Source organism: Rousettus aegyptiacus, unplaced genomic scaffold (assembly GCF_014176215.1).
Source record: "Rousettus aegyptiacus isolate mRouAeg1 unplaced genomic scaffold, mRouAeg1.p scaffold_m13_p_12, whole genome shotgun sequence".
NCBI classification, from domain to species: Eukaryota; Metazoa; Chordata; class Mammalia; order Chiroptera; family Pteropodidae; genus Rousettus; species Rousettus aegyptiacus.
In genome coordinates, this window is record NW_023416287.1 from 45,469,500 (window position 1) to 45,495,316 (window position 25,817).

The following is a 25,817-nucleotide window of genomic DNA, read 5'->3' on the forward strand; positions in this document are numbered from 1 at the left end:
AAAAGATGGATAGGAAGAAATATGGAGGGACGTCATTTAATCCTTTCTGCAATAAGACTCAAGACACTTTAAGGCAGAAACTCGGGCCATCCTAAATTGAAAGATCCCCTGGGTTATGGTGAGAGATTCCTGGGGTCCCTCTGAGCATTTTCTAGCACCGAAAGTGGAAGCAAACAGGATTGCTTGAATGTGCTCAGAAGAGGGTACTTCAGTGAGAAAAGCTGCCGCCTCCTTTTTGAGAACTGCTATAAGACTCTAAATGGGACCCCCGTTGCTTTTTGTCTGGAGACCTGAGGGAACATAAAAGCTTATAGAGCTCACAGAGAGTCTGCAGTGTGCTTACATGGCCTCATTGAGTCTGTGTGTGGTTTCAAAGCTCATATGGCTCTAGTCACCAGCAACTTTAGAGATGTCAGCTCTAAAATAAAAAAAGAATAAAGAAACTTTGAGGGACTGCTAAAGGATTGTGATGAAAATGTGAGACTGGGAATTTATCAGCCTTCAATGTGTCCCAAGTTTCCATTTAGGATGTTAGGTGGGGGCGGGGCGGGGGGCACAAGAAAGCACTGTTCTGTGAATACTCTTCAGCGTGGCTTTGTTTTGTGGTCAGGTTTTCTTCTGCCTTCACATTGAACAGCTTCAGAAAGGGAATTAATCTATGTCAAAATGCCTCTACCTGCACCTGAGGCCCTAACTGGCTGACAGATGTGGTGGCCATAGGAGGCCTCCGTCGATCTTCTTTCACAGCAAGTTCAGAGGCAGCTTCAGACCCCAGCCCTGCATTGCAACAGTCCCACTGCCCATCAAAATAGAAAATTCTTCTCTAAAGGAGATGCTATCAGGAAAAGCTTTTATATCAAAAGTTTTGGCACATTTCTGTGACTAATTTTACACCAGAAAAGAGGTTAATTGTTTTTTCCCCATTGCAGGCTGACTGCAGACTTTTTCGTAGTCTTTAACTTTTCCCTTTTCCGATTGACTTCCAAGAGGTCGAGTTTCCTTTTTGATCAAAGAATAGACTAGCAATAGAGTGATGCACTTGAAACTACACAGATCACCTCTTCATACAAGGAGGGGGGCACGTGTGTCCCCAGAACTGTCCAGGCAGTGTAAATCAGGTGCTCTCCGGGGCTGTGTGACCTGTCTGTTCAGACATCACAAGGACTAAATTTAAGCTTTTCACAATGGAAATGTAAATGGTTTCACTGTAAATGGTTATCCAGTGTTCATAACACAAACTGAGCGTTTGAATATTTATTGTGAGTGTGCAGCATTTGTCAGAGAAAATACAAAGATCTCTTACTGCAATTACCTTGTTTCAGCTTTAAAATATTAGCTGTCACTTCTTTCACAGGTCTTGTGAGAAAGGAAAGTTTCTCTTTATTTAACTCTCTTTTCCCTTGAACGCAATTACCACCTCATTCATGGCTCTTTGTGGCCACCTAATCTTACCAATTATGCCAGTGACACACTCACAAAGCAACATGACTGACGTACCTGACAGCTGTGGCTGGGGACAGAACGGCCACAAAGAGGGACGGCCCTTTGTGAGATGAGTCCCACACCACTGGCCTCTGAGGAACACTGTGGGGAAGGGGGAAGGTGCAGATGGGGAGGGGAGGGCACTGGGCCTTGCAACCCCTTCTTAACTGCTTTTGACTTGATAGCCTAGTGGCCCTGAAGAACAAGGGCTCCCAAACACACCTACTTAATTCGTCCACTGTTGCCTCAACATAACACAGCTGTACTTGCATTCCATTTGTCACTGACAACGAAGTAGGAAGGTCTAAGACCCAGCTTGCACAGAGCCTAAGCTTAATCTGCCACTACAGGCCCTCCCTGTGTCTTGCCCCTCCCCAGGCTGGGCGGCAACATACATTACTGCAGCCAAGCACCCAGGTGAACACTTTGCATAGGACCCTGAGTGCAAGGTCCCAGTGTGTATGGTCCCCATTTCGGAAGGAAGCAGATAAACTCAACTGTACTTGTGCTGAGCCCCACAGAGAAGCTCCAATGCTCTGTCTGTTCCCAGCGCCACCCCTGGTGCAGCTGCTGATCCCTGGATTAGCCACTTAGGTGATCAGTTAGTGTCTAGTACATTGGGTTGGTTATGTTCTCTGAGTCTTGATCTTTTCCCCCCACTTTCTTTTTCAGACTACAGAAATAACACATGTTTATTTTTTAAAAATTATCCACCTTCTGTAATGCAACCTGGTTATCAACATGGAACATTATCTCTAAACATTCTCCTATTGCATTTACAATCACCCAGTACAATTCGTAGTAATCTGTCTTATAGAAAAGGATTGCTCTACACATACTGTTTTATGATTGACTTTTTTCTTTATTCTATGTTGGACATTTTTGCATGATTAATGTTTTTAATAACTGATCTTTAATCAATCTTAGAGGTAAGTAGCTTGGGTTTGGGGTATAAGGAAAACAGTTCAAAACCCTCAAAATCAAAGCCCCACCTCTCTAGCAAGAGCTGATGCTACAGCCTGTCCCTCTGAGGGAGCTTCCCATTGCCCTCATCTTTAGCACTCAGGAAACAGTAGCTTATTATTCCTGAAGATGTGCTTACAATTTCGCTTTCCAAAGGCAGGGCAGGTTTGGGGGAGCAGCACTGCAGTTGAATGTGACTGGGAAACCCTTCCAGATGTCTCAAATGCTCTAGAATCTTCTCTCTCACGAAAGGCTCTTCAGGTTTATCAGCCCAGAGGAAACCAAGCCACCCCACTCTCTAAGCCCCATTTTCCTCACTGTGAACACCAAATCAGAACATATTTCATAAGCAAAGCTGACATGGAACATCAAGCTACCTGGTTACTTCTGCTGTCTGAGAGTCCATACACTCAGCCCTGGAGAGAGAAACCTCAGCCTCTGTAGTTCAGCGGAGACACCTGGGAGAATAAGAGATCTTGAATAAAGCTTCTTCAGAAGGAAAAATTGACCTAGAATTTTACTGAGAGATGTCATTTCAAAAGACTTCTGAGAAAGACTACATCATTAGGCAACATTTGGTTGCCCAATAAATTGGCCCAAATACCTTAGTGATATGTTCCATTAAATTTATGAATGTTGACAGAAAAAGTGATGTTCAAATTTTAAAATCTCTTTCAAAAATAATTCATTTATTATGTTTACCATTAAAAATTATTTGTTACAAAAACACTTGAACATGGTAGAAAATTGAGACAATACGGTGCAAAACAAGTCCTTTTAGCTCTGCACAGAAGATCCCGTGGTTCTGCCTGGAGGCAGCCGCTTTTACAGGCACTGCCATCAGAGGGCTCCATGCACACATAAGCAAGGTGATGGTCTTTCCACACAAGGTCTCTGGGAAGATGACATGAGGTTATTCAGTCTGGATCCTAGTTCAGAGTTGACTGTTATTGTAACACAGCAGGAAGGCTGGGTCGGCAGCTACATATTGGCCTAGGTGGCCCAGGGCTTCATCCTCTGTCATGCCATTATCAGAGCGGCCTTTCTGTTCACATATTTGTCAATATTTGGTCACAGATAGCTGCCACTCTCTGGGTCTCATGCAACAGTGTCCAGAGCCTAAAGGGAAGAATGGGTCCTTCCCAAGGGGCTCTATCTTTAGAACCTGGTTTCAGGGGTTGCTAGGAAAGCCAGAATCTGGCACATTTGACCTTTGTTGGAGTCAAGCCTGATAGGAAGTAGATGGGGTGTGGCTACTGGTAGGCCACCCACAGGACCTGCATGGTGGGCTCTGCTCCCAGCATTCAAAGCCATTGTGCAAATTAAACTGCACACCATTTTTCACCTGTTATAATGTAAAAAATAAAATTTTCTACACACTGTTTTGGCTAAGATGTAGAGAAACAGGTGCTCTTCACAAATTGCTGGCAGGACTAAAAGCCTGCACAACTGCTACAGAGAGCAATTTGGAAATATCTATCCAAATCAAAACTGCTCACACCCTTTGACCAGCATATTCCACACTTCTAGTATTTTATTCCAGTATCTTTGAACATATGTGAAATGGCATATACATATAGACAGTCTGAGAAGCACTGTTTCATCATTAAAAGAGACTGAAATAGCCAATATGTCTATCGAATAAAGACTGTTAATAATGGCACAGCTATAGAGGAAAGAGGAAGATAGTGGACTAAGTAAAAGCAGGGTTCACCTCCCTCAGGTCTGCACTGAAATTACAACCAAATTATAAAATAATCAACGTGGAGAAGCACCTGAAGTTCAGCTGATCATAACACAGAAATCTGATAATATAAAGGAGCTATATCACGCTGGTAGGAGGGCAAAGCCACGAATCGAGCTGGACCCGCACCTACGGGTGGTGGAGGATTGCAGGGAGGGAGAGCGAGGCTGCGGAGGCTCCTGTGAATGAGAGGGGTCCTCACCTCATTTGGGGGCCTCCATTCCCAGGGTCCCAACCCAGGGAAGAGGAATTCCTCAAATCTCTGCAAAAATTGCAGGAAATTCTGGCCGTCTGTGTGAGATGGAAGGAGATTGAAACCCTAGACGCCCTTTTAAAGGGCCACACACAGGCTCTCTCGCCTGTGGACACTCACCTGAGTGGGTCAGAGGTTCGCTCGATTCATACTGGAAAAGACTGCATTACCTGGCAGCCATAACAGGCAGCTGCAATTGTGCCATATTCAGGCCCCTCTATGTGGTAATCTACAGAAAACACCAGCTTGGCTGTGCAGACACCTCCCACAGGGCCATTAGGATGCACTGGTCAGAGGAGATCCATCAGACTCACCCAACCTGCAGATTGCTGGGAGCTTTTGTTGCTGAGTGGCTGCCATGCCCTGCACCAATTCAGGGACAAATGTTCCCTGCAGGCAGCCAGCTCTGTGAGTGCTCATTTTGGATACAGTTTCAGGCAGATCACTGCTGTCAGCCTGAACCTGGGCAGATCTCAGGGATCTGTGGGCCAGTCCTGGACAGCAGCTGGTCTTGTCGTGATCTGGCACTTCTGCAGGAACACGCAAAGGGTTACCAAAGTTGCAGCAAGACTGAAGCTGTATTGATCTGACTGCCCTTGTTTGCCTAAGCCCGCGTTCCACCCAACCCACTAATGACCCCAGGTGGTCCACTGACAGACAACCGCCACTGCCCCTTCCCCAGGTCTCTCCCAGTCCACACAGGCAACAAACTGTGGCTAGCACAGTACAGGTATTGCAGGGAAATCAGTTAGCTGCAGGCAGACCCTCTGCTGCCTCTAAGAGCTGCAATATCAGGTGGGCGGAGCACAGGGGTCTGTGAAACTGCCCTAGACAGCAGCTTGTCTCTGTGATCTGTGACTACAGTGGGAATATGGAGACACAGTAGTTGCAGAAAACTGAGGCTGTATGGATCTGACGGCCCTTGACTCCCTGAGATCCTGCCCCATCCAATCCACAAAGCACCCCTGACACATTGATAGGCAGCTGCCCCTGCCCTGGGGTGGTGCGTTCTATGCAGTCAACAGACCTCAGCCAGCAAAGTGAGCCAAGTTCAGGGAATACAGTGATGGGAAGATCACTGCTGCCAGCACGAGATACGGTATTGCTCGGGTAGATCTTGGGGGTTTTGTGAGCCCCTCACAGACGGCAGTAGGTCTCACAGCATTATGTGACTTTGGTGGAAGCCTGCAATCCCAGACCTGGCAGCAAAATCTGATGCTGTATAGGTCTGATGGCACTGTGCCTCACTGAGACAATGGGATATGGGAAACATAAAGAAATCTAAGATGGCTACCCTGTCCTGGAGGAATTTTTCCAACCTCCTCTCCCTGGAACCCGACCTTTCCTGCATGCGCAAAACAAAAGACCGCCAAGTATGTGGAAGTAATCAATGCATAAATCTACCCGTCTGCCTTTGTTCAGGGCTCAGACTTTGGAGAGTGACTCCTCTGAGCCCGCTGGCATAAATAAACCTCCTTTGATTCTTACTTAGTTCTCTGAATGCCACTTGGTACTTCCGGACACACAGGACAAAATCTGCAACAAATGCCCCACCTAACCCACCAAATTACTGTGACATCTCTGCTTTCAGGCAAACCAGTCCGATCCTATACTTTCCTTGAGACATGAATTAAATGGAAAACTACAGCTCTCAGTTCATGTGGCCAACCAAAGCCAGTTCATCCAGGAGAAGCATTCAGTGGCAGGCCACAAACTCATGCCCATGAGTTTCAGTAATTCTTAAACAGAGTCAGGAGTTTGCAGGCCCAAGGTGGACAGCAGCTGGCCTTGCTACAATTGAAAACTTGTACAGGGAACCACAGAAATAGCACTGGCATGTAAACTGACACTGAGGTGGCAGGGAGAAACTTACTCAGTAGATCCAGGAGACTCCCAGGGTCTCTGTACCACCCAATATGCATATCATCCAGAGGCTCTTCTAGTTTCAGAGACTTATGGGCAACTGACAGGCAATGTCAGGCCTTGAGGAGCACTGGTACTTCTGCTAAACTGCTTTAAGTCAGGGACAGGGGATAACTGAACCGTGACCTATGGTGTTCTCTCTTCCACTTACCTTTAGGTCCAGCATAGGCAACAACAATCTGCAGATTGCTTTGTGGCTCCCAGCAGATAGTGATGAGCAATCAAAGACAGTGGTTGACTTTGGCTTTCTGGGGAGCCCCTCCAAAGTGCCACAAACCAACACATCCAGAGGCTGGAACCAGATCATAACAGAGGAACTCCTGACTAGTCCCATAAGTGGTACAAACAAAAGGTGTTTTCAACAAGTATACAAGACTGCTAGGGCAAATCCAACTCAGTGGGATCAGCCCCCACACAGCAACTCTTACCCTGTGGGTGTGGCCAACTTGTACCATTAGCCTGAGCGTTAATCCTATCCACTAATGTACTAACAACGAGGCTTGGCGACAACAGGAGATCACACATAACCCACACAAAGATCACATCCAGAGCCCCCAGCATAGGGAATCAGGGAGAGTGTGCCACTGGGCCACACAGGACTCCTTCCACATAACGCCATCTAGCCAAAGCTGAGAAACAAAACAAATATTCCTAACACATAGAAATGAACACAGAGGCTAATAAAATGAGAAAATAAAGAAACATGTCACAAATGAAACAACAGGAGGAAACTCCAGAAAAAAGCTAAATGGAATGGAGGCAAGCAACCTACCAGAGACAGAGTTCAGAATAATGGTTATAAGGATGCTCGATGAACTTAGGGGGAGAATGGATGAACTCAATGAGAACCTCAGCAGAGAGATAGTAAGCATAAAAAAGACATAGAAATCATAAAAGAGAGCCAGACAGAAATGAAGAATACAGTAACTGAAATGAAGAATACACTAAACAAATTCAACAGTAGATTAGATGAAACAGAAGACTGAATCAGTGAACTGGAAGACAAGGTAGCAGAAAACACCCAATCAGAATAACAAAAAGAAAAAAGAATTAAAAAAATGAGGATAGTTTAAAAGCTCTCTGGTACAACATGAAGGAGAACAATATCTGCATCATAGGATTACTCAAAGGAGAAGAGAGAGAACAAGGGATTGAGAATCTATTTAAAGAAATAATGAAAGAAAACTTCCCTAATGTGGCAAAGAAATTAGATATACAAGTTCAGGAAGCACAGAGTCCCAAACAAGAGGAATTCAAACAGACCCATACCAAGACACATCATAATTAAAATGCCAAAGGTCAAAGAAAAAGAGAGAATCTTAAAAACAGCTAGAGAAAGTCAACTAGTTACTTACAAGGATACTCCCATAAGAATGTCTGCTGAATTTTCAATAAAAATTTTGCAGGTCAGAAGGGACTGTCAAGAAATTTTCAAAGTTATGAAAACAAGACTCCACAAACACAAATACTCTACCCAGCAAGGCTTTTGATTAAAATGGAAGGTGAGATAAAGAGCTTTCCAGACAGGAAAAGCTTAAGGAATTCATCATCAACAAGCCAGTACTACAAGAAATGTTAAAGGGATCTGTTAAAAAAAAGGGGGGGGGGGTAAAAAAGAATACGAAAAAACAAATACAAATAATAAAATGGCAGTAACTATGTACCTATCAATAATTACTTTAAATGTAAATGGATTAAATGCTCTAATCAAAAGACATAGGGTAGCCAAATGGAAAAGAAAACAAGACCCATGCATATGTTGTCTACAAGAGACTCATTTCAGATCAAATGACACTCACAGACTGAAAGGGATGGAAAAAGATATTTCGTGCAAATGGAAATGAAAAAATAAGCTGTGGTAGCAATACTTATATCAGACAAAATAGACTTTAAAACAAATGTTATAATAAGAGAAAGGGTATTACTTAATGATAAAGGGATCAATAAATCAAAAGGACATAACCCTAGTAAACATACACACCTAACAGAGGAGCACCTAGATACATAAAGTAATTATGGGCTGACATAAGAGGAGAGATCAACAGCAATACACTCATAGTAGGAGACTTTAACACCCCATTGACACCAATGGACAAATCTTCCAGACAAATAATCAACAAGTTGACAATGGGCCTAAGAAGCACACTAGACCAGATGGATTTAATAGATATTTTCAGAGCATTTCACCCCAAAGCAGAAAAATATACATTCTTCTCAAGTGCACATGGAATACTTTCCACGATAGATCACATGTTAGGACACAAAACAAGTCTCAATAAATTTAAGAAGATTGAAATCTTATTGACTGCCTTCTCCAATCACAATGGTATGAAACGAGAAATCAACTACAAAAAAAATATGGATTCTGTGGGTTCCAGGCCTGAGCGGTCCAAGGTCTGGTTTGGTCCACGGTCTGGCTGTGATCCAGGCCTGAGACTAGGAATAGGACCCCAGACTTAGAAAATATGTAAACATACTTCAGCCTATTGTAGTACACATGTGTAGTGGAATGCCACTTTTGTGTTCTGCTATGTGAGGAGACATGTGGTCTCCTGGTGAGCAGAAGGAGAGAACAGAAAACGGGAGAAGTGAACACAAGACTGCGTGCCCCATGCAATAGTTTGCATTCCCCAATAGAACTGTATTTCTAGAAACAAAAGTGTGCTCCGCACAATAAAGCTGGTACCTGCCGTTTCATCCTCACATCTGCCTCTTGTGCATTCTTCCAACTGGGCCTCTCACTATCAAACCTTCCCTTCTTGGTCAGCAATACCGCTGACACTGATACTTGGCCGAGCTTTCACGAACCGCTTGGCCCTGACAGACTCCACAGAAATACAAAGGATCCTAAGAAAATACTACCAGCAACTATACGCCAACAAATTGGACAATCTGGAAAAAATGGATACATTCCTAGAAACATACAATCTCCCAAGACTGAGTCAAGAACAAACAGAAAATCTGAAATGACTGACTACCACCAATAAAATAGAATCGGTAATCAAATACCTCCCCAAAACAAAAGTTCTGGACCAGATGGCTTCATAGGTGAATTTTACCAAACATTCAAAAAAGAATTAACACCTGTTATTCTCAAACTATTACAAAAAATTCATGAAGAGGGAAGGCTCCCTAACTCCTTTAAAAGGCCACAATTACCTTGATTCCAAAACCAGACGAAGACATTACAGAAAAAGAACATTGATGCAAAAATTCTCAACAAAATATTAGCAAACCAAATTCAGCAGTACCTTAAAAATATCATACACCATTACCAAGTTGGATTTATTTCTGGGATGCAAGGTTGGTTCAATATCTGAAAATCAACTAATGTGATATACCAAATTAACAAATTGAAAGATAAAAACCATATCGTCATATAAACAGATGCAGAAAATGTGTTCGACAAAATCCAGCATCCATTCATTATAAAAACTTCAGCAAAGTGGCAATAGAAGGAACCTACCTCAACATAATAAATGACAAACCTACAGCTAACATCTACTCAATGGGGAAATGCTAAATGCATTTTCCCCATTTTTACCACTCCTCTTCAACATTGTATTGGAAGTCTTAGCCACAGCAATAAGACGAGAAAGAGAAATAAAAGGCATCCAAATTAGAAAGGAGGAAGTAAAAACTCTTGTTATTTGACAATGACAGGATACTATATAGAAAGAACCCTAAAGTTTCCACCAAAAAAAAAAAAAAAAAACTATTAGAACTGATCAATAAATTTAGTAAAGTAGCAGGTTACAAAATAAATATTCAGAAGTCAGTGGCATTTTTATACACCAACAATCAACTGTCAGAAAGAGAAATTGAGAAAACAATCCCATTTACAATTTCATTGAAAACAATAAAACACCTGGAAATCTAATTAACCAAGAAGGTAAAAGACCTGTGCTCAGAAAATTATGTCATTGAAAAAGGAAATTGAAGAAGATACAAATAAATAGAAGCATATACTGTGCTCGTGAGTAGGAAGAAGAATCAACATCATTAAAGTGGCCAAACTACCCAAAGCAATTTGTAGATTCAGCGCAATTTCTATCAAAAAATTAATAGCATTTTTCAGAGAACTAGAACAAATAAGACCCCAAATAGTCATGCTGATCTTGAAAAAGAAGAAAACAATTGGAGATATCACAGTACCTGTTATCAGACTATACCACAAGGCTATAGTAATCAAAACAGCATGGTACTTGCATAAAAATAAATACATTGATCAATGGAATGGAATAGAGAGCCCAGAAATAAATCCACACCTATACGCTCACTTAATATATGACAAAGGAGGCAAGAATATACAGTGTTGAAAAAGACAGTCTCTTCAATAAATGGTGCTGGGAAAATTGGATAGATATATGCAAAAAGAAAAAAAAGATAAAAAAACTGGACTATCTTCTTACGCCATGTGTTAGAATAAACGCAAAAGGGATTAAAGACTTAAATATAAGACAAAAACCATAAAACGTCTAGAAGAAAACATAGGCAGTAATCGCTCTGATATTACTAATGCTCTGATATATCTTTTCAGATATATCTCCCCAGGCAAGAGAAACAAAAGAAAAAATAAACAAATGGGACTATATCAAACTAAAAAGTTTTGTACAGCAAAGTAAACCATCAACAAAACAAAAAGACGACCAACTGAATGGGAAAAGATATTCACTTATGATACATCTGATAAGAGGTTAATATCCAAAAATATATAAAGAACTCATACAACTAAACAACAACAACAACAAAACCCCACCAACAATCCAATTAAAAAATGGGCAGAAGACCTGAATGAATATTTCTTCAAAGAGTAAATACAGATGGCCAATAGACATATGAAGAGATGGCTAATCATCAGACATGTGCAAATTAAAACCACAATAAAATATCACCTCACACCTGTCAGAATGGCTATCATCAATAAACCAAAGAACAAGTGTTGGCGAGGATGTGGAAAAATGAGAACTCTCATACATTACTGGTGGGATTGCAAATTGGTACAATCGCTATGGAAAACAGTCTGGAGGTGTCTCAGAAAATTCAAAATAGATCTACCTTTTGACCCAGCAATTGCACTTCTGGGTATTTATCCAAAGAAAACCCAAACAATAATTTGTAAGGATCTATGTACCCCTATGTTCATGGTAGCACAATTTACAATAGCCAAGATATGGAAGCAACCTAAATGACCATCAACAGATGACTGGATAGAGAAGTTATGGTTCCTATATACAATGGAATATTACTCAGCCATTAAAAAATGAAATCCTACCATTTGTAACAGCATGGATGTACCTAGAGGTTATTATGCTGAGTGAAATAAGTCAGACAGAGAAAGAGAAATACCATATGATTTTAATTATATGTGGAACCTAAGGAACAAAAAGAACAAACTAATCAAAAACAGACTCACAAATACAGAGGACAATCTGGTGATGGCCAGAGAGGAGAGGAGGTGGGGGGCTGGGAGAAAGAGGTGAAAGGTTAAAGAAGTTCAAATTAGTAGTTGATAGATGGCCAAGGTGATGGGGAGCACAGCATAGGGAATGCAGTGAGCATTAATGTAATGACTAGGTGGAGAGCCAGACGAGAGTAAGAGCAATAAGGGGATTATTTTATAAACTGTATAGATGTCTAACCAATGTACTGTATAGTTGAAACTAATAGTAAAATTATAAAGAAAAATAATGGCTCAGTCAAACAAAGACATACTACATGGTCATTGATAATGATTAGATAGTTTTCCAAGGTATATTTTTAATTAAAAAAAAAAGGCAAATATACTACACCATCATGTGTTTTATATAATTATATAAAATTACATATAACACTTTTAATGCATCAGATACATTGTTCTAAGCACTTTACAAATACTTATTCATTTAATTTTCATGACAAACATAAAATGAATACTATTATTCTTATTGTATAGCTGCGGAAAATGAACCACGAGTCAAATCTGCCTGAGGTCTCAAAACCAGTTAAGTGAGGAAGATGGGTTTTGAATCCCAGTAGCCAAGGTCTCTGTCTGCTCTGTCTGCTCTGTCTCTCTCTGTCTCTCTCTCTCTCCCATGCGTGCGCGTGCGCACACACACACAAAATTTAGACTAGAAACTGGCTTCTGAAGATAGTTGTTCCATGGCTAGTGGATAGGAATGAGAGGGGACTTTATTATAAACCTTTTATATTTATGCCTTGTGTATGAATGACCTATTCAAAAGAATACACATCACAGCAAATTTGGCTGGTGTTCCACACTGTTCATGCCTCCCTGTAATGAAAAAAATACAATTACATCTCCACGCCTTTCTAGGCCACTCATGTGGGACTTGCAGTGTGATATGCTCTGCATGAAATTTGGGTGGAAACAACAGCGGCTAGCTCTAAGACAAGGTCATAACAGTCATGGCATGTGTATCCTCGTCCTCCTACATCTCTGCTCTCAGCACGAGGCAAACATGACCCAATGCCTACTGGCCGAGAGAAGGAGAAACGCAAGAGCTACCTGAATCTGACCCACATGTAGGGGCCTGGCCCAGCCACATTCAGGTGAGATGAACTGCACCCAGTGCCATCTCACCCCCTCATGAGTGAGAGAGACAAGGTATGATTTTAAATCACTGAGACAGGCTATTTGAAAACTGACAAATATACAAGTATTTTAAAAATTAATAAAAATTTTAATTTCCTTCCTATTAATTGCCTTTTGCCCATTTTTCTACTATGGTTTCTTCTTATTAATATCTAAAGCCTCTTTACATAAATATTATAAATTTCTTGCCAGTTTGTCATTGACTATGGTTATGCTTTCCACCCAGAAAATTTTCATTTGTATATGGTTGAATTTATCAGTTTTTCTTATATAACACCCAGTTTTTGTCTAATAATTAGAAATTAATAACTGATATTATTTTCTCATATTTTCTTATGGGAATTTTATGGTTACATTTTTAATGTCTGGTTCATCTGGAAGATATTCTGGGATAATCCATCTTTTCCCCACTTACATGCAAACTTAACATTACTGAATTTCTGTATGTATTTGGATGTTGCTGGAGTCCATTCTGTCTCACTGATCTTTTCATAAACCAGTCTCACCCAGGCTATTTTAATTCCTGTTGTTAGGGTTTGAAGTGGCCGATGAATCATACTACTAGCTTCTTACCACAAGTTTCCACTGACAGATGGAGAATGAAATACGAGCTTCCGTGATGCTGTGCTGCTTCCTAACACTTCCTCTCCTGCATTACACTGGCAGAGCCAGCTGCCTGCGGCCCACTGACCTCATGAAGAAGGGAGGAATGAGAGTCTTGAGACTGATCATTTGGAGAAAGCTCAGAACTATTCCTCCCTGGAGGAGGTGAGTCTTTTCCCACCTCAACCTTTCTCTCCATCATGCCCAGAGACAAATAACTGAAGCCTCATATCTGATACCTGGTAGGACCAGCCTCCCTCGTGACTCCTTTTTAGCATTTTCCTGGTTGTTCATGCATGGCATTGTTCCATATCAACTTTAGAATCACTATTCTACTTAAAAAAAAAAAAAAAAAACTTGTAGGTTTATTATTGGAGAGGCATTAAATATAGAGATCAGTTTAAGGAGAACTGACAGGTGTAGTTATTAGATCTTTTCCCTCAAAAGTAGGTTCTACCATCATGCAAAACACATATTCCCAACAAACCTCCCATTCATTCACACACTAAAATTAGGCTAATGGGGAAAGCGTGTTTTGGGCCAACTACTTAAAATCTAAGCAACTTCATAACTGAAGCAGTAATAACAATTGTTACACCAATCCTCATAAAACTCTAGCACAGTTTAAAAGGACATGTAAAATCTTAATAAAGATATACATTAAATGTAGGATTCATCCTTTAAAAAAAGGAGAAGTTAGATTGATGAAGTTCTCTAAGGTCGAGGCAAGAGCGAAGAAAGGACAGATTGAGAGCCAGCTGCAGGCTCAAACTCAAAACGCAGTTATGCCAGGGACAACAATCATTAGCCTTCCGCTGTGTCTGTGGAGAATTCCCAGTGAGTGGGGCCTGCCTGGGTATAGTGGACCTGCCAGTGTGGGGGCACAAAGCCTTAGTTCTCGGGGGAAATGCTACCCGAGACACGAGCCCTCTGTGTTATGCTGTTGCCACTGCCCTCTCAACCAGCCACACGTGATCTGACTCATGTTACAGAGGTATGGCAACACAGGTGAGTGTCCTCTACTCCAGTCTCCTGTCCCTCAGTGTGACTTTAAAGTTTTCTTCATATATTTTACACATTTATTTACATGTTTGTTCCCAGGTGTTTTATCTTTTCTTTCATTATACTGACTGCCTAGTACTATTTTCTTATATAGATGGCCTACTAAATTTTGTATATCTATTTTGTGCTTAGTCGCATTACTGAATTTTCTCATTATCACTTTTAAAGAAAATTATCTTGCAATTCCATATCAACAATCACATTACCATCTTAAATGCCTCATCTCCTTCCCTTGTCCACCTGCACCAGGGCCATGCCATGTGACAGTCACGGTGTGAGCATTCCTGGCCTGCTCCAGACTCCAGCGTTTCTCCATTTGTACAATTTGGTTTTGGCCAGAGACATGAATACATTATTATGTTAAACAAGTGTCCATCCATTCCTGTTATTATCCAATACCTTGATATTTCTACTGAAATATTAAAACAGAAACCTCAGTAGTGCTGCATCCATTCATTCAAAACATATGAAAATCTACTGAGAGTCAACTGTACTCTATATCTTGAGGCTTCAGAGGCAAACCAGGAACCCTGGTCCTGCCTTGTGGCACTTACCGTTGAATGTATGGAAGATATTCAACAGAAAGTCATTCAACACAGTTTACTCATTAGTTGGATGAGCCACCTTCCCTGAGGACCTGGAAAGCAGGTAGGAATGTAAGGTCCTCCTATGGGGAAAGCGTTACTGTGAAACAGGAGAAGTGTTAGGAGCCACACTTCCAGAGGCTGGACATGCCTGTGGAAGAGCAAGTGAAGGAAAACCAGGCTGAAGAGAAGGTGGGATCAGAGCAAGCCTGGCTCCAGCAGCAGAACAAACTGACCTCTCTGGCTATTTCAATAGACAGTTCCAAAGAAGCTGATGGAGAATCAGCTTCAAAGGTTGAAAATGTAAGCATTATGCCACTAGAGGTGGCCTTCTGTGAAACTATGATGGAACAAAGTCTGGCACTTGGTGCCCTCTCCCACCTCTCAGCAGTCCTATATCCACTCCTCATCTATCAAGAAGACATCCACTGTCAGTCCACTCAAATGACGAGCATTTCATGGCCTGCCTCACAGCTTGTCGGAGATCAAATCTCATGTACAGCAAAGTATAAAAGACTGCATTTCCTCATGCTGATTCTATAGAAGGGCAATTTTGTGGGTCAACTAAAATGTAAGGAGAATCTGATTGAATCAAGTGGCATGGGACTTCCGGCCCCACCTGAAGTCATACCAAGTCAATCACAGAAGTGATATTTCCATCAATGCTGAGTTGAGGTATTAGAAGTAAGTTACTCAAGTAGAAGGGATACATGGGACCATGAACACCAGAAAGCGGGGATTATTGTGGGCCATCTTGAAAACTGCCTATCACATCCACCATGTATGTACCTTACTCTAATATCCTTATTTATAAGCAACTATTTTTTAAACGTCAGACCTGTGAATATTTTAAGAGCTTGTTCTTTGAACCAGGCTAAGTTAATATAGGAAGTGGTATAAAAACACAAAAACAAGTGAACTAACTACTCAATCTTTAAAGTAAATTAAATATTTGTACTGTTCAGTTTTACTACTTTAATGTGTCATTGGCCTGCTAACAATGACAGAAGAAGTAGTGCTATCAAACAAGGTCTGAAATGTGGTCCTGCAGGATTTGGAGATTTGGGAAGAGCTCTAGGGGCAGGGAGTAAGGCAGAGTGATACCATACAGTAGAACTGGCAGGAAGCTGGGCCTGTGGTTGTGGGACTTCACAGCGGCATTTTAAAATTCAATAAAAACCGACTAGCAACCTAAAAAGAAACAACTTGCATAAAATTTGAAAAGCAAAAGTTATTGAACACCAAACGAGTCTGCTGCTGGAGTCTGGTAACCAACAATATGAAACCTGTAGATCTTAACCAGTCTGGGTATCCAGAATATGCAGTGGACAAGACTGTATCTTTAAGACTGTCGTGTTAGTTTTCACTAAATTGAAAAGACATATAAAAAACAATCTTATTTAGGAAGAGGCTGGGGAAATAATTTTTCCCTTTAAAACGAGGTTTTCATCCAACCTCTTTAAGAACCTACCACGCTAAATTAAAAAAGGAGGAAGGCCATTTAAGAAACAAAGTGAACAAGTTGCCATTTAAGAAACAAAGTAAGTTCATATTTATGAGAAACAGCCCAATTTAATTCTACTCAGAGATCTGTGTCCCGTAAAATCTATGTACTGTATATATAATAAAATCATCCCTACCTCAGAGTTTAACTGAAGACTGAAAGCAGATGCCTTCTTATCCAGTCTCATTTTTGGACTAATTAAATCAGTAATGATGCATATCAATTATCACTGAATCCAACAGGTCCTTAGGTCGGGCCTGCTAAATGCCTTGCCTGGCTGACAAGCAGGACTATGTGCCAGATGCATTAACCCAGGCGGGACATACTAATTTGCAATCTTGGGGTTGTTTTACACCAAAGAGAATCAAATTTTTAAAAGAAGACATATGCCAATGTTACGTTTTCTCTGATTATTAGCTTCAGGAACAGTTTCTATTATCTGCATCCAAGTCAGAAAAACCAAGGTTTGGATTCCAGCTCCAACCCTTCTGTTGTGTGACTTTTAGCTAATACTTACCAGACCAAACCTGAGTTTGCTCATCTACACCACGCCATGCCAGAGCAGCCCTGCCCACTCCTGATGTTCAGCCCCATCCCCAACCTAGGATTGATCCACCTGTCTCTCCCCAGATGCTGCCACAGGTATCTGCAGGGGGCAGCAGCAGGAAAGCTTCTGCACCGCCTCTCCTTACCAGAAACAGTCAATTGCCATAAAGCTGTTGGGAATTAAGGGTGGCAGTGTATAAAGAGCACTAAGGACATTACTTGGCACATAGAAAGCACTCAATAACGGTTCGACTATTACTACCTACTGTCTAGAGGAGACTGGTGAAAACAGGTAAGACATCTTTGGGGAATGCCTAGGATGATGTTTACTGGGGGTGGAGAGAAGGGATGATGGGACATTTGGGTCAGGGCATTGAGCACTGCTGGGCAGTTGGTTACATCACACATATGAGGCACTGACCAGGTCTAGAGACCCAGCGGTGACTTGGGGAGAGCAGGTCTATAGTCACACAGACCTTACAATAAGAAGCAGTGATGCTAGCCCTGGGGAACGGCTGGAAATACAGATTAACGTTAGCAGAGAGATGTGACTGCACAGAGACCATAATAAATAAACTGCTTGCAGACTCATATCAAAACCCTCAGTGAGTGGCAAGTAACAGCTAAGCTGCCTCTGGTGGCAGGCTTTAAGGTAGAATCCAACACTTATTTTAGTCTGTGTGTGGCCCACCCATTATTTAATTTACCACTTCCATCTGTGCCTCTCTCACACTGCACGCTTGTCTCAGTCACGATTTTCGTAAGCCCACAAGCTAACCCCAGTCAAAAGGAGTAAAAAAAACCCCAAACATTACCGGAGAGCTTCTTTGAAAACGGGGAAAAGACCCAAAGATGAGCTGCCTGCATTGCTAAAGCTAAGAAGCTCTTTACTATTCGTGAAGAGTTGATCATGTCCACTGCTAAGGACATTTGTCATGAACTTTTAGGAGAGGCTGCAGTTGGAAAGGTGGCACACATTCCTCATTCGGTTAGCACCAAAACTAGATGAATTGATGAAATAGCAGAAGATATTGAGTCACTGTGTTATGTAATCCAGGTTGACGAGTCTGATGTTGACAAAACAATGCTTGTTTCTGTGTGATCAATTTTTCTATTCGCTTTTGTTGTCAACCAACACCATGGCTGCAGCACTATTCAAGTCTTTAAATGATTGATCACATATCAGGGAAACTGAACTGGTCATTTTGGGTGTCTGCCATGACTTTCTGGTTTCTCTACTCGGGTCAAAGAAGTCGCTTCTGAATGTGTCTACGTACTGTGTCATCGATAGAGAAGTGTTGGCTAGCCAAAAAATGTCACCTAAATTTAATGTTTTACAGGATGTGATTAAAATTATCAACCACAGTAAAAGTATATGCCCCTGACTCACATCTGTTCATGCAGCTCTGAGAGGAGATAGGCGCAGAGCACATGTATCCTCTACACACAGAAGTGAGATGGCTTTCTAAAGGTCACTGGCCGGAGTTTGAGTTATGAGAACCACTCCTTAGATTCCTTAAAGAAAAAGTCACTGTTGGCAGTACATTTCAGTGACACAGAATGGGTCGCAAAACTTGTTTGTGTGTGCTATTCAACCTGCTTAATTAACTCAGTTTGTCACTTCAGGGGAGAACGACAACTGTGTTCAAGTTGGTAGATAAAGTGGATGCATTCAAAGCCAAACTGGAATTATGGGATGAAGGGTGAACATTGGAATTTTTGACGTTTCGAACATTAGCAGAGATTCTGAAAGCCAGGGCCTTCTTTTTCTTGGCTGGTGCATGATCACCTATTTCAGCTTTCAGAAGAGTCTGAGCTTTACTTCCCAACCACGAGACCCCCAAACTGGGAAGGAATGGATCCACAACTCTTCTGTGAATAAGCCAGGGGGATTTCTTTGTCTGTGTTCGAAGAGGATCAACTGCTTGAGATCGCAAATGGCGGTGGCCTTAAAAGTGTGTTTGAGACAACTCTGAATCTCTATACATTGTGGATGAAGTTAAGGCAGAATATGCTGAGATTGTCACAAAAGTACTGAAAGCCTGCTTCCATTTCCAACATTCTACCTTTGGGAAGCAGGGCTTTCTGCAGTGACAGCCACCAAAATGAGATTATGGAGTAGACTGTCCATAAGCAACACACTTCGGTGTCACTGTCTCCCATCACCCCCAGATAGGACTGCCTAGTTGCAGCAAAACAAGCTCAGAGCTCCCACTAATTCTGCATTGTGGTGAGTTGCATAATTATTTCATTATATATTACAATGCAGTAATACAAATTAAGTGCACAATAAATATAATGCCCTTAAATCATCCCAAAACCATCCCCCATCCTGGTCTCTGGAAAAACTGTCTTCCATGAAACTGGACCCTGGTGCCAAAAAGGTTGGGGATCACTGAGGTTAAGGACAGAAAGAAGAGAGAATGAATTTCTTAGGGGAAAGGAAACTATGCCATGGAGGAGAAAAATCATGGAACAGACGTAGGAGCTTAAAAATAATTAGCAGAATAAAGCAATATTCTGATTTCTGTAAGACATCATAAAGAAAAGACAAGTTCAGTGAAAATTAACTATTTCTGGATATACCACATTAAAATATATACCATATTTATTCAGAATATCATAATTAATGCGAAAATAGAACCCTCTTCTTCCCTGTAAAAGTTAAGTACAATACTATAGTTTAAATACATATTTTAGTCAGGTCTTGAATCTTAGCTCCTCAAAACAAAAAATTCTGTTTATATATCTAATTTATCATACAAAACATATACAAAAATATAATTGTAGTGTAGAAAAATGAAGTTACCAAAATATAACTCATGCCATTTACTTTACACAAAATGTATTCTAGTTAAATTTTTTCGAGAGCTTCACCAATTAGTCGAATAGCTACACTCTTGCATTCGTCCGTTTGAATAACAAGCAGAGCTTCAAATTTGCCCACTGACTTTGGTTTGAACTGCACAGGCATGTTGATGTAATGCTGGGCTCTGGAGAGAGAAAGGAAAATATCAGCAGTCTGATACTACCTACCAAGCAAATAGCCTGCCACAGTTAACCACAATGTCTGCAGAGAGCTCAGCAGCTTTTTGTGAAAGAAACTAGTCCAGGTACATTCAACTTAAATTTAGTTGTCATTTCTTTGATGTATGATTTAACATGCAACTGGTACAAAGGAAAGAAACATCTAAATCAAATAGTTCTGTATATATATTCCTGGCTAACCAATTAAAATGGAAAAGGGGAAATCAGAGTTTTGATCTATGGTGTACGCAACTTCATATTCTGTCTACAAAAGCAGGTGCCTATTTACCTAAGAAAAGGTGAGAGCACACCCTACATATCCCATTACTGACTTTGGCAGCATAATGGGAAGAAAATAAACTGATATATCCCATGCTCATCACTAACGGGACTGTATAGTTTTTGCTCCAAAATTCACACAAAACCTCTATTAAAAGTCACCTTGTAAACTTATTTTCAGATGATATTGAGGCAGGTAATGCATGCCCTATGTTTTCATAAAATTAGATCCCAAGAGCTTCAAATATATAACTTTATTCTAGTAGTGAATACATACACTTTATCATTGCCTATCAGCTGTTATCAACTTTCGGTCTTAATCATTTTTTGGTCAAAATTTATAGCTTTTAGACTTCCCTCAGATGGTAAGTACTTCAATCCTTAGTCTCACCTCAGAGATACATGTTTTAAAGTTTAGGAATGAACTGATTGGTATCCTTTTGCTTCCAATGACTAGAAATTTAGAAAATAGTTTATTTTGAAGCTCTTTTCCCAGATATAACTTGATAACATAGGAAAAGATGATATATCTATATATATTTTTAACGATATAAATACATTTTAAGTCTGGGTTATCTTTCCCAAATGCATTAATACCTTATTTTCCCATGTCAAAGCTAATGTGCCTTTAAAAAAAATGGTACCTAGTCTGTGGCACTGACAACTACAATTTTCTCTTTCATGTTAGCATTTCTATACTCAGAATAACGTCGTACATTTTGCCAACTTAAGAGGCTTTATAATTTATGAATTACGAAAAGTCATAAAATATACCAAAATAAATTTCTGGAAGATCTCATTATTAACAAATTTCAGTATGGAATATAAAACTGTTCTATAGTTAACTGAGGAAGTGTTTTTAAAAACGTATTATGATAAACATATATCTGCTTTAGATTTATAGGTACTTTGAATAAAATGGAGTCCAATTTAGAAAGAACCATGCAGTTTAATATAGCTACAGAACACTACTGGTAAGAGGAACATTTTTAAAATGTCCATCTTGTACTGTTATTAAAAACTGCTTTAATCTCTTTCTCTACACACACACACGGGAAAAGGTAATTATAAAGCATGCTGAATCCAATGGAGAGGTCTAGTTCAAAACCTTTTACTAGCTGATGACTATTTTACAGCAAAGACACATTAGAGCAAAAAACACATTAAGAGAGCAGAGAGGCAGCTGTAGAAGTGCACTCTAAACTAGTTCATTTCTTATGTGCCCCCATCAGTATTTAAAGAGCTTATCAGAACCTATGAACTACATAAACCATAATTTTTCTTTTTTAATTTAAAAGAAATACCTTTTCTAAGAAAAAACTAACACATTATTAGTACAGCCAAGGTATCATTATCAAAGAAATTGAAAATAATTTAAGTTGCTTGGTTCCTGTGTGGGGGTGAAAAGTAACAACAGCTCAATGTTACTGTTGTTCCCTGGCTGTGACTTTGTGACAACTGCCTTCCCTCTCAGAAGACCTGGCACAGTCTGCCAGCTCAGGAGCTGGAGTGGGCCAGGATCCGCAGTGCACTGTGTGCAGGGGGACCTGGGCACAGAACAGGGGAAACACAGTAGCTATGACGTCTTGGCAGAGATAAGACTTTAACAAAATAGGTTAACAAAAGGATGCTTTTCAGGGCTAAATGGAAATATAAACAAATCTTTTTAAAAGAAATGAGAAAGGGATGATCAGCTAGAATTCAAAAGAACCTTAACCAAAAACTCAATCGTTTCCCTTTACCTTTTTTATAATCTATCACTAGGTAGGCTAAACATCCCCCCAAGATACATTTATGCTTACCCTCCTCTGCATTAGGTAAAAGCCCTTAACTTCTAGGGGTAAGCTCTCCTGCCTCTTTATGTTTCAGTCAGTTTACACTCCACAGGGCACGTACCAATTTTGTGTGTCACTCTAGAACTTACTGAGAGCAGCCCCATCAGGGCTCACAATGGCCTTGGGAAAGGTGCACATTTATAAGGCAATTATTACCTCATGTACCCTACAGATAACTAAAGTCACATTATTACTTTGAAATGTGCAGTTAATAGTGTCACAGAGCAGAGAATGATCTAATGAATGAAAATGTGATTAATGAAAGGCTGCAAACTGTTTCTCATGATTCTCAGAACAGATATGGCTCCACACACCAAAGCAAGCTAACTATTTCTCTCAACTGGAAATTATAATTCCTGAGTCCTTGTCCAAAGTTAAAGTGTCTAATATTTGGGGCAAATGCAAAAGTACCCAACACTTATAAGAACAGCACCTACTATTTCAGTTTTCTGGTAAAAATTCTCAAGTGAGATACTATAGCCAAGATCTGTTTCTTCTCCAAAGTTGAAAGAAGTCATTCTTATGTATAAAGAAATCAGCTTTTCCACTTTCTTTGATGTAAAATTTAAGCTTATGAATGTGTCATGAGAGAGGTTTTCTATGACCTAGAGCTTTTGCATTTGGTTACACAGATCACAGAGTTAGTGCTTTAAATATATGATTTTCTTACTCTTATTTTTATCAAATTTATACTGAGTTTGTGCTATTTGAGTTGATGCTGGAATTTGTAACATTACATATCTATCCTAAGTTCCATAATGATGGTTGACATGGATGAAAACTTTCTAGAAACTCATCAGGCTCAGAATAATAAGTACCTGCCAGTAAAAAAGTATAAAACTGCCTTTTTTAAAGTTTAACTTCAAAGCATAAGACTTTTAAATATTTTAAAGTAATATGTTAAAGAGTATAAAGCAAACAAAATATCTATTTTAAATGTTAACTTATGTAAACTGACCAAATTTTGCTGAATTTAAAAATATTTCTCATGTTTCTAAGTTCTTTTAGATGCTTTAACATAGTATCTGCATAGAACAGCAGTGCTCTAATTTATGATAGCTTAAAATTTTATGGCACTGGGATGGTAAGTAAACAAATTCAACTCTATAAAAATGTCTATTTTTTAATGGTTAATAATGAACACATTTTATATTTCAAAATTGCATTTTAGAAAACAAGTTGAAGCTACTAAACAAAATGGCACCTCATTTATAAAAACTGAACTTCTCATTTTTTCATCATGTCTATAATACTGAAGTCAAGATGAACATGAAAAGGAGAAGGAGGAAGAAGGTGGTAGCTGCTGCTGCTGCTCTTAAGACAACTATTAAATCCAAATAGGTTCATACAGAAAAAGATGTTACTAGCTTGTTAAAATATTTAGATGATAAAAACTAAAGATGAGTAATATGAAAATAATTTACCATTAATTGCCAAAATTACATTTGATTTTTGGTAATGTCAGTATTCTATGAATTTATAATACTTCAATAACTACTGTATACCACAGAAGGACTGCCACCCCCCAATTCTATATCTCTTTCATTTAATTCATCTTGTTTCTACACTCCATATTACCAATAGATTCTGCTGCTTGCAACACTACTGTAATGGAACAGGTTTAGGGTTTTTCTTTTTAACTGCGAAGGGTCAAGAAGATAACTAATTTGGCTTACAAATTTCAGCTGAAATCGAATTTTTAAAAAATCTGTTAAGAAAATGAAGCAAAGATCCCAACATCAAAAGAGAATTTGAAACCACAATGTATTCAGTGATGAAAGTTAGAAAATGAATGTTTAACTCCAGAAAAGTTTTGACTGCTTCATCCTCTAACCATAAAATGGAAAAGTGACATAAAGCTAAACAATTTAACACTTATTTTAAATAATGATTCTTTACCAAAACTGTAGATGAGTGGAAAGCAAACATTTTTTTAAAAAAAATTATGGTGACATTGGTTAACGAAATCCAAAAAGTTTCAGGTGTACCATTCAACAGTAAGGCATTTATATATTGCATTGTGTGTTCACTGCCCATAGTTAGATTTCTTTTTGTTACTACATATTTGACCCCTTTTACCCCAGGAGATGGGGCAAACACTGTTTTTTAAAATAGTTGGTACTAGGCTGTTCGAGAGAGTTTTAAAAATCTATAAGATTTCTTGGAACTTTTTAAACTTTATTTTTAAAAGATCGTTATTATTATTTTAGATGAGAGATCCTTGAAACAAAAATCTGAAGCCCTTCCAGTATGTTCTGCCAGGTGTATCCTACTTTACATGAACATATTCCACCTGATCTACTTCATGTTTAAAGATACACAACTGTCTAAAGCTGGTTAAGATCAGGGATGTGAACCAGGCAAAGAATAAAAGGGAAACAGAATTAACAATGCAGTTATGTTTCTAAGTTCTTTTAGATGCTATTAATTCAGATAATAACACTATTCAGAATAGCTCATTTATTCAGTATCTATTTGTACTCAGTTACTAAAATGTTACTGCAACTGGGAATTTAAATAATCTATTTTTAAATAAATGGAACTGCTTCTGCAGTTATGCCACTATGTATCTGCAGTACCAACCTGTTACACCATAACACCACTAGTCTTAAATCAATCAGGACAAACTCTCACGAACTTGAAGGGTCCACAGACCACTGTGAGACAAGAACTCAGAGCAGAGAAGCTGGAAAATTTGAGTTTAGTAGTTTTTTAAAACTTAGGCCTTTCTCTTCTACATAGTTGTGGAAAGGATTAAATGGGAAAGCACTGATAGGAAACTGTGATGTTACAGCGAAATCTCTGGAGTTAGTTTTGATGGATCCTCCCAGTAAAATCAACTAAAAGGAAGGCGTTATTATAAAGATACCATTGTCTGCTGCGCGCTTCCTAAGATAGGGCACTAAGGCTCACACATCTCTAATGTACTCTTCATAATAATTCCACACCATCAGGAGCATTATCATCTCCATTTCACCAATTAGGAATCCGAGGCTTAGTGAAATTAAGTCTATGATAACTTTCCAGATATATTCATTATTGAATTTGTAGTTTGCAACCAGGTCAGTTACCTTGGAAGGCAATGAAAGTGCTTACCTTCCAAGTCCGTAAACAACATGTTTTACAGAACATACGATAGGAAAGAAAAGGTAAGAGGTGTAGGCAACAGGCTTCCCCTTTTTCAGGATCCAAAGATAAGTGTAAGTTTCTATACTACAGCACTGTTGGACTTAGTAACTCAGTGAAGACAATCCTAGAATGTTTACCAAGTGGTCCAAGTTTTCACAGAACATAACATGTTTCTGGAATAGTCTCCTAATGCTAAAATGAAAGATCTGATAATAATTAAATGGTTTAATCAAAGATAAAGATAAAATTACTCTTCAGTGTTAAGTCCAATAGAATCCTACTATTAAA

The 25,817-nt window shown here is 39.6% G+C and overlaps 1 protein-coding gene and 1 long non-coding RNA gene across 2 annotated transcripts in view; both read right to left on the reverse strand.

Moving 5' to 3' along the window:
• Positions 1-3,113: 3,113 nt before the first annotated feature.
• LOC118610019 lies at positions 3,114-7,209 on the reverse strand. Its single transcript, XR_004953661.1, has 2 exons — positions 4,757-7,209; positions 3,114-3,339 (listed from the first exon to the last, which is right to left on the reverse strand). It is a non-coding gene; the product is annotated as an uncharacterized LOC118610019 (long non-coding RNA).
• A 12,633-nt stretch (positions 7,210-19,842) lies between these two features.
• The window catches only part of CEP192 (centrosomal protein 192), a 133,047-nt gene continuing 127,072 nt past the window's right edge, over positions 19,843-25,817 (reverse strand). The window contains exon 45 of the mRNA XM_016119861.2: positions 19,843-20,252. Within this exon, the coding sequence (XP_015975347.2) occupies positions 20,114-20,252 (139 nt within the window). The 3' untranslated portion in view covers positions 19,843-20,113. The remainder of the gene's footprint in view (positions 20,253-25,817) is intronic.